Source organism: Caretta caretta, chromosome 8 (assembly GCF_965140235.1).
Source record: "Caretta caretta isolate rCarCar2 chromosome 8, rCarCar1.hap1, whole genome shotgun sequence".
NCBI lineage: Eukaryota > Metazoa > Chordata > Testudines > Cheloniidae > Caretta > Caretta caretta.
In genome coordinates, this window is record NC_134213.1 from 56,520,285 (window position 1) to 56,532,713 (window position 12,429).

The 12,429-nt window shown below is 44.9% G+C and overlaps 1 protein-coding gene and 1 long non-coding RNA gene across 4 annotated transcripts in view; one reads left to right on the forward strand and one right to left on the reverse strand.

The window, feature by feature from the left end:
• The window catches only part of TRMT1L (tRNA methyltransferase 1L), a 63,512-nt gene that overhangs the window by 24,539 nt on the left and 26,544 nt on the right, over nucleotides 1-12,429 (reverse strand). For all 3 annotated transcript variants that reach the window (XM_048860599.2, XM_048860600.2, XM_048860601.2), the window contains exons 5-8: nucleotides 12,028-12,092; nucleotides 10,446-10,575; nucleotides 3,937-4,060; nucleotides 1,204-1,283 (exon numbers count right to left, since the gene is read on the reverse strand). In XM_048860599.2, the coding sequence (XP_048716556.1) occupies nucleotides 1,204-1,283; nucleotides 3,937-4,060; nucleotides 10,446-10,575; nucleotides 12,028-12,092 (399 nt within the window). The remainder of the gene's footprint in view (nucleotides 1-1,203; nucleotides 1,284-3,936; nucleotides 4,061-10,445; nucleotides 10,576-12,027; nucleotides 12,093-12,429) is intronic.
• Nucleotides 29-12,021, forward strand: LOC142073004 (uncharacterized). Its single transcript, XR_012669656.1, has 3 exons — nucleotides 29-190; nucleotides 1,355-1,551; nucleotides 11,543-12,021. It is a non-coding gene; the product is annotated as an uncharacterized LOC142073004 (long non-coding RNA).

Below are 12,429 nucleotides of genomic sequence, written 5' to 3' on the forward strand. Positions count from 1 at the left end.
GGCCTGGTTCTTGATCCCCTTAACTTCAATAAAAACACAATCAAACCCTAAATGTGCATAATACAGAAATGTGATCCATACACAGGCTTTCATCGTGCAAGAACTCTGTTGACAAACTCCAGCATTTGTGTGAAGACTCACTGAAGTCTATATGGGTACAAGGATTTGCCTACCCAATTCTCATTACAAGGTAAGTGCCATAGATATAAAAATGCTCTATGTACTGTGAAACAAATTGGACCTCAAATCTGTAGCAAGTCCCCTGGGCTTGTGCAACACTCTAATGCAGCAGACTGGAACTTCTGTGGCAGAGCAAGATTTAAAAAAAACACTCAGTTTAATTTAACTGAATGAAACAGGAAAATTAACATTTTAACTAATATAGCAGTCCTTGTTAGTCTGATATTAAATTGTTTTTATGCTGCCCCTAAATTTTAAATTTTTGATGTGTTGCAGATATTTGTAACAACAATAGGTGACTGTATTGTAAAAATTGTTGTGGGGGGAAAACAGGAGGTTTTGATAGCTGGATAGGAGGCAGTTAAGACTTTTGGTGTGGCTTGGAATTGTGCAATAAACACATTAGCAGGACATGAACTGCTGAGCATTTTTAGCATAAATGTTGCATTTAAATTTTTGTCTTCAGGTTTTAGAATTAACACCTGATTGAGATCATGGGGACAGTTCACACCTTTCCAATCTATTGTTTCACTGTCTACAGATTCAGGAAGACACCACCACATTGGTTTACATTAATTTCATGGTCAGGATTCTTCTTTATAAATATAGAGATTGGAAACAATTTTTTAAATGAAAGTTTGGATTCAGTGGCACTGTTCTACGACTAGGGGTTGATTCTGAAGCCAAACTCCACAGCTATCGAATCAGAATACATGGGACCTTGGACATAACTCATCAAGTTAAGATGCACGGTACTTCATGCACTTTAAAATGTAAAAAATCTTCCTTTTGAGCATCAGTAACTTCATCTCAAAGATATTTATGGTCCTTTTACACATCTAGAGCCAAATCCTGAACTGGGGAAACACACAAGGAAGTCAAAAGGAGTCTGCCTAAGCAACGACCACATAATACTTAAATATACAATGTCTATTTCTCATGAGAGGGACTTGCTACAAATTGTAAAATAAAATTCGAGATTTAAAGGAAGTAAAATGAGATTCCAAAAGTTTGTTTATTTACCGGTGGCCCCAAATGCATCCAAACATTCTAAGGGGTTCCGTTCTTCAGCCAAAACAGCTAATGCACAGAATATCAGTTGCCTAGAAGATAAAAAGGTGTATAATAAAGTTTAGAGTATGTATTTCACATATTTTTGTTTCTTCCATCTTAGGGTATGGCTACACTACCCGCCGGATAGGCGGGCAGCGATCAATCCAGCGGGGGTCGATTTACTGTGTCGAGTCTAGATGGGATAAATCGATCCCCGAGCGCTCTCCCGTCGACTCCTGTACTCCACCACCGTGAGAGGCACAGGCAGAGTCAACGGGGGAGTGGCAGCAGTCGACTCACCATAGCGAAGACACCGCGGTGAGTAGGTCTAAATACATCGACTTCAGCTACATTATTCACATAGCTGAAGTTGCGGAACTTAGATCGATTTCCTCCCCCCCGCACGGTAGACCAGGGCTTAGGGTAATTTGTTCCAGCAACAGGTTTTGCAATAACTGGGCTTAACAGCCACCAGAAGGTTTTCTAAAGCTTTTACTACCTTAACAGCATTTGTAGGTCTCAGAGTACTCAAATATTCTTAAATTAATTCCAATGATAACTTTCTAGGAGTGCTGACTTTAACACTTATCCATGGAGCACTGAGATATAAAACACCACTATATCATGGTTTCTTACTATGATTAGTGAGTCCATGTAGCAGGCAAATTTGGTATGCAGCCTAATTGTTTGGGCATTTAAAGTATCAACTGCTGGCCTAAGGGCTTGTATTCTTGTACCGCTGCAGTGCTTTAGTGAAGATACTACTATGCCAACAAGACAGCGTCTCCCGTCAGCATAGCTATTGCCTCTCAGGGTGGTGGATTAACTATGTTAATGTGAGAAGTTGTCCCATCGACACAGCGGTGTCTAAATTGGGGGTTAGGTCGGTATAACTGTCACTCAAGGGTGTGCATTTTTCACACCCCTAAGTGACGTAGTTATACCAATATAAATTTGTAGTTTATACCTGGCCTAAGAGTTTGTAGTGGAATGGAATCCTTCACAGTGTGGCAAAAAAGTAGTATGAAAGATAAGAACTTGAGATTCCACTTGCTGGTTAGACACCACTGACTGGGGTTCAAGAGAATATGCTGTTTGTTTGGGGTTTATGCTGCTTTCTATAGGAAGTTAATGTGCTCTATGAAAGAACAGACCAGAGAGATTACTGGTGGTGGGTTTGTTTTTTTTAAAACCATTCACTGCTAATAACAGCTGTCTGGAAATAACCATCAGTCTTCCTAGACTGACCTGAGAAATTTCCCCAGACAGATTCAAAATTATCTTTGGCAGTGTTCCTTCTGGAGAAGGACCCTGATAATGACTGAAGGGTAGTTGAACTTCAGTGTTTCAGGGAACAGGCTTTGGTATTGCAGCAATAGGGTGAGGTTATGATTTTTCTGAGGACGAAATGACTACCCACTCTACTGACATTAAAACGAGTGATGTGAAGAGGAGCTAGAGCAGAGGTGGGCAAACTACAGCCTGTGGGCCACTTCCAGCCCGCAGGACCGTCCTGCCCGGCTCTTGAGCTCCCGGCCGGGGAGGCTAGCCCCCAGCCTCTCCTGCTATACTCCCTCCCCCGCAGCCTCAGTGCACTCCGCCACCAGTGCGGGAGGCTGCACAGCGAGGACAGGGGAGAGCAGGAAGGGAGGCTCATCTACAGTCTCAGGGGAGCAGGTGGGCGGTGCGGGTTGCGGGAGTGCGGCGAACGCGGGTGGAGGACTCAGGAGGAGCACTGGGTAGCCGCGCAGCCGACTGGAGAGAAGCGGCGCTTTGAAGGGGAAACCAGCTGCTTCTCTCTGGCTGCGCCGCGGCCCCTGCTCCTCCCATGTCCTCTGCCTGTGTTCGCAGGGTCACATTTTGAAAGGGGCTTGGGGGGAGGGGGTTGGATGGGGGGGGTCCCAGGGGCCTGTCAGGGGACAGGGGTGTGGACAGGGGGTGGGGAAGTCAGGGGGGAGGGGGGGTTGGATAGGGGATGGGATCCCGGGGGGGCGGTTAGGGGTAGGGGGGCCCCAGGAGGGGGCAGTCGGGGGACAAGGAGTAGGGGAGGTTGGATGGGTCGGGGGTTCTGAAGGGTAAAGTAGGGGGCGGGAAGTGGGAGGGGGTGGATAGGGTTAGGGGAGGCACAGCCTTCCCTACCCGGCCCTCCATACAGTTTTAGAACCCTGATGTGGCCCTCAGGCCAAAAAGTTTGCCCACCCCTGAGCTAGAGGAAAGAATCTACTCCAATAAAGTGGGACCTATAAAAAGGAGTCCTAGGATATGAGATATGTACGTAGTATGCTCATGCCTTAGCTGTGCTGGAGGAGAGCACTTAAGTGGTGTCTAGTCACAAAAACTCAAAGGAAAACATTTCACTGAATAGGTTTTTTGAGTCCTCAGGTGTGGTTTATATTGGTTTTTCCCCTCAAACTCCCACGCTGCTGCATAAGCTAGCATCTTTATTTCCTTAGAAACTGGAACACATTTTGTTCTGAAGACTATTTCTGTTGTTTTAGAAAAGTCTTCCCAGCAGTATATAAGGAAGATAGTTCAGTGAGCAAAATTAGAAAAGCATCAAAATGGAGCCTTCCTATATTGGGCATCTTATTTTTACTGCCTGAAAAATGTTATTCCTCTAGACATCATAGTGGGCTGTTTACTGGGATAATTCTTTTAAGTGAGAGCATTTTCTTTGCAACCTCTCCCCATTACCCCCCTCACCTGTTGAGTTTCATTTTGGGATTAAAATAGGAATCTGATTTCTGAGGTGTGGAGTAGTTAGGAAGAACTTGTACATCTGTGTCTGCCTCTTTCAGCACTTCATGAGAAGACTTAGGAGCAGGGGCTAAAAAAATATTTTAGGAGAGGAAAGAGAGTTAATGATGATTTTTATTTGTACATTTTAGCTATAAAATTCAAAAAAGATCTTTCAAATAATTAGGGCCCCAATCCCACTGATACATAACAATGTTAACACATGAAAACCAGCCTATTACCGTTTGGTGCCAGGAAAGGAGATCACAGCTAGTTTATATTCAGGACATTGGCAGACTTGGGGCCAAATTCTACCCTGATTTACACCCTATAAAATGCCATAGTTTCATCATACAAATTTCTTTCATAGAATTACACCCCTTCAAGAACTTGTTCAAGTTGAATAGTATGAGATGCTGCAGGAAATACATTCTCTCATAACAAAAAATACCACTGAGCTTCTGATAGTACTCCAGTCACTTCTTGATAACTAAAAAGACAGAAGGGCTAAAGTCAGTCCAGGATTTCAAAGACCTTCATTTTTACCTGAAAAATTCAGAATAGTTTCTGAAACAAACCATTACTCTCCTATAGGCAGAAAATTGGCTATATACTCTGAACCTTGCAAATGTACCCTCTCTGGCAGGATCACTGAAGACAGGTTTTCTATTTTGCATACTTGAACATAGAATACTGCCATTTCAGTAGAATCATACTAACTGAGAATTGGAGAGAGAATGTATCCATGTGCTGTGTACTCCTTCTACTGCCTTGATCCAGCCTGGACAAGTGAGGTGTCTCACAAATAAGATTTTTTTGTAGCTCTGTCTAGGTACTTAGATATCCTGGGGATCAGGAACATATAACTGCCTCCCACATATTTATTGCTTAGATATTTATATAATTCTCCCCAACCATCCATAAAATTGAAATGAAATATTTCATTTTTAATACAAATTGATTAGACTTTTATGGCATTTTAACCAACAGGACTACATTATGAAGAAATGAAAAGGGGAAGGAGCAAAGATGAAGAACTTCACAGTTTATACTGTGATTTCCATTTGTCAATCTCAGAATTACACAGGTGTGGAAGTATTATCTCCATTTTGTAGATGGGGGTGGGAAGTGAACCATAAAAGTTGAGAGATTGATCCAAGTCCAATAATTAGTGAGAGGATTTGGGAATAAAACCCAGATTTCCTAACTCCCAATCCCATACTCAGTTGATTAGATCACCTTTTCCCCCTAAATGAAGAAGAGCATGTTTGTGTGTGTGTGTATATGTGCATGCATGTGTGTGCACGCGCGCACATGTACACCGGACCCTCACTAGAACACGCTTCTATATAGCGCAAATTCGCATATAACGCGGTCGCGGCCATGGATCCCAAATTTAATTACTTTAATTGCAATTCATTTTAACGCAGTCCCCGCCTTAACACGGTATTGCGCATGGATCCCGAATCCCGCGTTCTAGTGAGGATCATGTGTGTGTGCGTGCGCGCATGCGTGCATATATATGTGTGGGGGGGGCCAAATGATAGGTTCACTTTCTACAATGACCTGTTCATATGGCAGCATCAGAATGGGAACTACCTTTAATTTTACGTGCCCTTCACATGGCAGTGGTAGAGAGGACACAATAAAAGATGGATGAAGAGGACAGAGAGGAGCAGAACTGCATAACTTACCAGCTAGAAGAGTAATAACTGTTCTTCTTCGAGTAATAGTCCCCTATATGTATGACAAATGCAGGTGCACATGCATGCCATGCACCAGAGCCAGAAGTTTTAGAGAAGCAGTGTCCATTGACCCGCACGGCCACCTTATGTTGTTATGTGCTCCATGTGAGGTTATAGGGGTTTGTGTGGGGCGACACGCCCTCGGTTCCCTCTCACCACATGGTTGGAATCAGAATCCTCTCTTTGTGCTCGTGCACTCTATGAGAATGAATGGTCCATTGTAGATAGTTAGTGAGTTCTGATTCTTTCTTCCCATACTTCTGTAAATACGTTAGTTTATATAGTAGCCCCTCACAGGGCCTATCCTGACCCATTTGGGGGAATATGCCCCACATTCTGGGGTTCAAGAACTGCACCTCGTGCCCTCACTCGTTCTCTGTGAGCAACAAGCACATGCGCTGTTTCTAATGCCTGGGTAAGACACACGGTCACATACAGTGATATCTGCAAGTCCTTCCCATCAAGGACTCGCAACGCTTGTCTTCAGCGCCTCTGTAAGTTCTTCATAGTGGAAGCGCTCCAGCCTCGTGCAGAGTTTGATCCCAGAACATTCGTGCTGGTGGTGCACTGCCCATGACTGGCGGTAAGCGCCCTGGCCTCGGCTTCACACCTGGACCCATCAGCACCACTGAAACACAAGAAGGCACATAAGGACAGTCACAAGCGCTCTCAGAACACTGCAGCAGGTCCCCATTGCAGACCACTGAGCCACACTGTGTTTCCTCCCCAAGATGGGTTTGGTCGGATGGTGACCTGCACTGCCACCCCCTAAGCCAGGGGGCAAGGAAAAGCAGAAGCGAGACCCACCAGCTCCTGTGAGGACCAAGGGTCTCAACAGCCTGCCCGTGTGCACTACTCAGCCATGGCAGCACTCTCCAGGCTGTGCTCTGCATACCCCGCCTCAGAGTGGCAGAGGATAGGATGTGTTCTCAACACCAGGCCAGATGGATCCGCTGGTCTCCTTGTCCCATCTCAAGCTGTCGTACCCGCCCTCGCTGCTTTTTTCTGCCTCCTGGCCACCTTCACCAGCGGCTGAGTCACTCCTCCTCAGCTGCGACCCACTCCCGGTGATCGCGGTACCACCCGCACTGATGGCTCCACCACTGCTGGAGCCTTCTTCAGACTTGGAGGGCTTCTCAGCAGAAGAGACATCCTTCTTCCCAGTCTCTCGGTGTAATGCGGACTCTCAGGCTCACATGCCTTTTCCGGCTCCCTATGCTCCGGGCTCACCTGTGTGGTACTCGTATCCATGGGACCCGCAGTACTATTAAGATCTGGCCTCATGGCATCACTGGCCCATGTGGGACTCCATCACTGCTTGGACCCACCATCGGTGGCCTCATACCAGAACCACCTCAGCCCCTCCGCCGGCTCCAATGGTCTCAGACCCGAAAGAGGACCCAATGTTTGATCCGGTACCGCCAGCCCGGACAGCAGCCTCTTCTCTCCAGATGAGGCCCTGATCTCTCCGACCCTCTTGCCTCCTGACAATCCCCACCAGTACCAGGAGCTGGTACAGAGCATGGCCTTTGACTTGGGCATCCCTCTAGAAGAGGTCCAAGACCAACAGGACCAGTTGTTAAACATTCTTCAGCCCCATGGCCTGACACACGTAGCTCTGCCCATTCACAATACTGTTCTACAACCTGCAGGAGCAGTGTGGCACATGCCGGTATCCTGCACCTGCACACCCAAGAGGGTGGAAGGCAGGTGCTTCGTACTGGCTAAGAGGGGTGGAAGATATTTTCCCACCTCCCTCTGGCCTCGCTGGTCATGCACGTGGCCATGGAACGGGCACACTAGCACTCCAACTCTTACACACGCACCCAGATAACGTGGTGAAATACCTGGACCTCCTGGCATGCAAACACTACTCCGTGGCCCTTCAATTCCACATTTCTGACTATCAAGCTCTGCTAGCGAAGTACGCTTTCAACAATTATACTAAGCTAGTGGAGTTCTTGGAGAACATGACACAGACCAAAGGCCAGTGATTCCAGGCCTTGCTGGATGAGGGCTGCCTGAGGCCAAGTCAGCCTCCAGGCCGCAGTGGGTGCAGCAGACATGTCCTCCTGCTCCCTGGCCACAGAGGTGGCAATGAGGCCTGCATGTGACCACCTCCACCTCCCTGGTGGACGTACCCTAGCATGAGATCTGCCATGTGGCAACATGGTGCTCTGTCCACACCTTCACAGCGTACTATGCCACAGACCAGTGGGCAGCTGCTGATGCCACCATAGGCCGTGCCGTCCTGCAACAGGCCTTACCAATCACGTCCTTGCACCCACCTCTGAGCTGATCACTGTTCCATACTCAACCGCATTTGGAATACATATAAGGACCATCACTCTAAGGAGAAGAGGAGGTTACTTACCTGTAACTGGAGGTTCTTTGAGATGTGTAGTCTTTATTTATATTCCAATACCTGCTCACCTTCCTCTCTGCTGCAAACTCTCTATTCTGTGGTAAGAGAGAGACTGAGGGTGCGTCACCCTACAAGGCCTCTTATAACCTCGCCTGGAGCACATGGCGACATAAGGCAGCCGTGTGTGTCAACAGGCATTGCTGCTGAAAAAATTCTGGCTCCGGTGCATGGAGCACCTGTGCACCCACATTTGGCATACAAATAGGGACCAGACATCTTGAAGAACCTACAGTTACAGGTAACCTCTTCTTTTAATAACTTGCAAAAATAAAGTACCTGAAATCTAGTGCTAAACTATCTTTTTTTTTTTTTTTTTTTGAATGAGTGAGTCATTCCAATAATATAATTTAGCTTTTCCAGTTTATCTCCGATCCAGTCAAAAGATTAGTGCATATAATTTATGGGGGTTTGCAATAGGATTCTGATTTACTGAATTATATGAGCAACCCACCATCTACACTTTTATCAACATGCTGTAGATCTGAAGACAGTCAGCTGGTTTCAATAGTCCATGTTTATGCACTTCAAACAAAAACAATTCAGCATTTTGGCATTTATCTGAACTTGATTTATACTTGGGATTGATTTAAAAATAAATGGATGCTGCCAAAACAGGGAGGCATGAAATTAGCCATGCCAGTTTTGTTTTACGGGTACTGTCTCCCACTATCTGTGCCATTCTTTTGAAAAGGTTGGGTATTGACATTTCCAAGATTATCAAGCTAATGCAAAATAACGTTTTTTTATGAGCAAAAAACAGAGCTGTTGCCTGATCTATTAATCGTGTACTAATTATATCAATCACTTAAGAATTCCTAATTAACACTGAGGTTTGGTAGGTTCTCGTCCAAAGATTAGGCCCGGTATTACAATTATTATTCTGATGGGAACCCTGACGTGCACGGTTGCAACACTCTCACTTAGGAAAAGCCTTTGAATTTGCAATAGTTTTACCAACACAATTAGTAAAGTCAAACACTTCAAACCCAGCAATGTAGATAGAGATAATACAGACTGTGCATCTGAGCAGCCATATACTCACACCATCCCTTTCAAAAGGACCTGAAGTATCATTCTCTCCATCATCATCATCACCATCACCAGTAACAGTCATCCTGGCATCTCCCAAGAGTTGCTTTTCCCAAGGGACGCAGGCCGGGATATAACTTCTATAATGTATTACATTGATGCTACTATGCCTAATGCATATTCAGTAAGAGCTTTTCCCCTTTTGTGTTTCCTCACCCTACTAATGTTGGGGTGCCTTTCTCCCATAGGTTACTAGGCCTTTTACCTCAAACTCATTAGCATATACATCAATTAGGTACCATGGCTCTCTTGTGTCAGATATCTGCTGATGTTCCTAACTTAAAATATCCCAAATAGCTGCTATAACCTAGCATCTTGTGGTTATCTGTCAGCAGTTGAGTCATGACAGTGTTCCATCTTGTGATATCTTATGATCTAGGGCAGTAGTTTTCAACCAGAGGTTCCAGGGCCCCCTAGGGGGCCTTGAGCAGGTTTCAGGGGGGGCCTCCAAGCAGGGCCATCATTAGACTTACTGGGGCACAGGGCAGAAAGCCAAAGCTCCACGGCATGAGGCTGAAGCCCAGGTCCCTGAACCCCACTACCAGGGGCTGAAGCTGAAGCCTGAACTATGTAGCTTTGTGGGGGGGGGCCCTGTGGCATAGGACCCCAGGCAATTGCCCTGCTTGTTATGCTCTAATACCAGCCCTGGCTTTTATATGGAGAAAACCAGTTATTGTGGCACAAGTGGGCCATGGAGTTTTTATAGCCTGTTGGGAGGGAGGGAGGGAGGGAGGAGTCTCTGAAAGAAAAAGATTCAGAACCTCTGACCTAGGGTTACTCCTGGTTAACTGCGTATGCTAAGGCTTTTGGGCCTTGTGCCTTGTTTAGCTAACCTATTGTCTTTCAGGCCTGAGGCCTGTAAGCTCATTGCTTTACTAGCTTTCTTATGCCGATGCCTTACCTAGCAAATACCTACATGTATAGGCTACAAAGCAGGAGGGCAGAGCAGAGGGTAAACACTACAAACTCAGCACGCCAGCCTTTTGGGGTTATCCAAGAAAAAAGGTCAGATTAACAACCTATGTTATAAAGGTTTGGCAACCTATATTATAAAGGATAGATCTCTCTTGTTTTTATTTCCTCCTAACCCTGAGCAAACTTGCTTTTAGCACAGGCTTACTTTTGACAGTCCCTCAAACATATAGCCCAGCTATAACACACAATGCACCGTGTAAAGGAACCATTTACAAATAAAGCAGGAACATTAAATAATTTACCTGCAATATACCTGGACTCAGTTTCTCCTTTGTTCACATGGCGCTTAATATGCCCTATCATGTCAGTCCTTCGCGTGATGGTTGCAGAACAGATGATGCAGTGATAATGGGCTCCCATCTTCGTAGAGCTCTGTAAAGGAGTCAGTGTAGTTTTAAAATACAGGGAAACAAAGTGAGTGAAGTAACACCTGTGCAGCTTTGCTGCTGTAGCGTTTTAGTGAAGATGCTACCACATGGGAGCTTCTCCTGTCAGCATAGTTAATCCACCTCTGCGGGAAATGGTAGCTGTCTAGATTGGGGATTAGGATGGTATAACTATGTCACTCAGGGGTGTGGATTTTTCACACCCAAGTGATGTAGTTATACCGATGTATGCTTGTAGTGTAGACCTGACCTGATATCACAGCTAAATTCAAGGTGGAACAGATTGTTTATCATAAATAGTTAGCACACACTGAAAGACAACACTCAAGGTGAAGTGGTGAGTTAACACCGCTACAGTCATAAGACAGAAACGGGAGGTTAGTGGGTTACAGATTGTTGTAGTAAACCGTAAATTCAGTGTCCTTATTCAGTCCATGATTTTTAGTGTCTAGCAAAGTTACGAATTTAAGCTTCCATGCTCATTTTTTTGGAAAGTGTTATACAAGTTTCCTTTCAAGATGAGGACTGAGAGTGATTGGATATGGAATGACTGCTTTGTGAAAAGTATTCACCCATAGGTGATAGTGTGTTTTTTCTCTTTTATGTTCATTTGAGAGCACATAAATTGTCTTGTTTTACCCATATAGTTGTTCTTGTTTGGGGCATTTAGTGCACTGGGTGAGGTACACTATGCAGTGATAGGCATGTGTAGGACCCATGGATTTTGCAGGGTGTGTTGGGTGGGTTAAGATCATCACAGCAGTGGAAATGTGTCTACAGGTTTTGCGTCTGTTATGGAAGGGTCTTCCGCTTTGAGTTGGCGTGTCCTGGTCTGTGGGGAGCTTGCTTCTGGGGGGTTGTTGGAAGGCCAGAAGAAGGGGTTCAGGACTTATTTGTTTCAGGATTTAGTTCCCAATAAGTATGCATCGTAATTATTTATTGATATCCCACAGGGTTCTGGACTGGAGACTGCTGACAAAAGTACGTGCACAGAAAAGGCATAGCATGGGAAGTGACAGTACTGGCTTTCTCCATACGACTGCCCCTCTCTCTATCTGACCCAAAAAGATCACTTCTAGGGGTCAAAAGAATACATTTATTTTCTGTGTCTTAAGTATCTGGCCTCTCCTGTGACTGCAAACAAGGTTGCTAATTAGTCCAAAATGTGGTACTATTTTATGTGACGTTCCATGGTGAACAGGACTGAGACCACCAAATCCATTACACATACCATAGGCCATTCAACTAACATCAGAAAGGTTTAATTCTCACCACCTAAAGATCTTGGCTGAATTTGAATTGGGGATCATAAGGTTCTGTATCCCATTACAGAAAACAACGTATGTTTGAAGACTACACTGAAACACTTCACAAAAGTTCTTCCTAGTTTCCCCTTTTTTATTGAGTAAATGAGCATATGTGATCTAGTATTTGTTACCTGGTCTCCAATGAGGTTTGGCTTCACTGGGCGACAAGGTAAGTGACAGATGCACATTCTGTATCCTGGAAAACAAACTAGTTCTGGTCACCTTACAGTATGGTAAATACATAGTACATAACTATCATATATCATAAGCAATTTGGGGGTAAGGATTATCTTATTTGTTACTTGTTAGTACAATTGTAATGGGACCTTGCTTGAGCACCTTAGGTGCTTCTACAATAAGTAGATGCTATTATTTACTCTTATTATTTATTTGTATTCTGGTACATATATCCTATCAATATAGAGATGCTTCTGCTGTTAAACTTTAAAACAAACAAAAAATCACTGACAGGCACTCAGGTCGCAGAACTGTACTGGGTAGTTGTTAGGACTTGAAACATCTACCTGACTGGT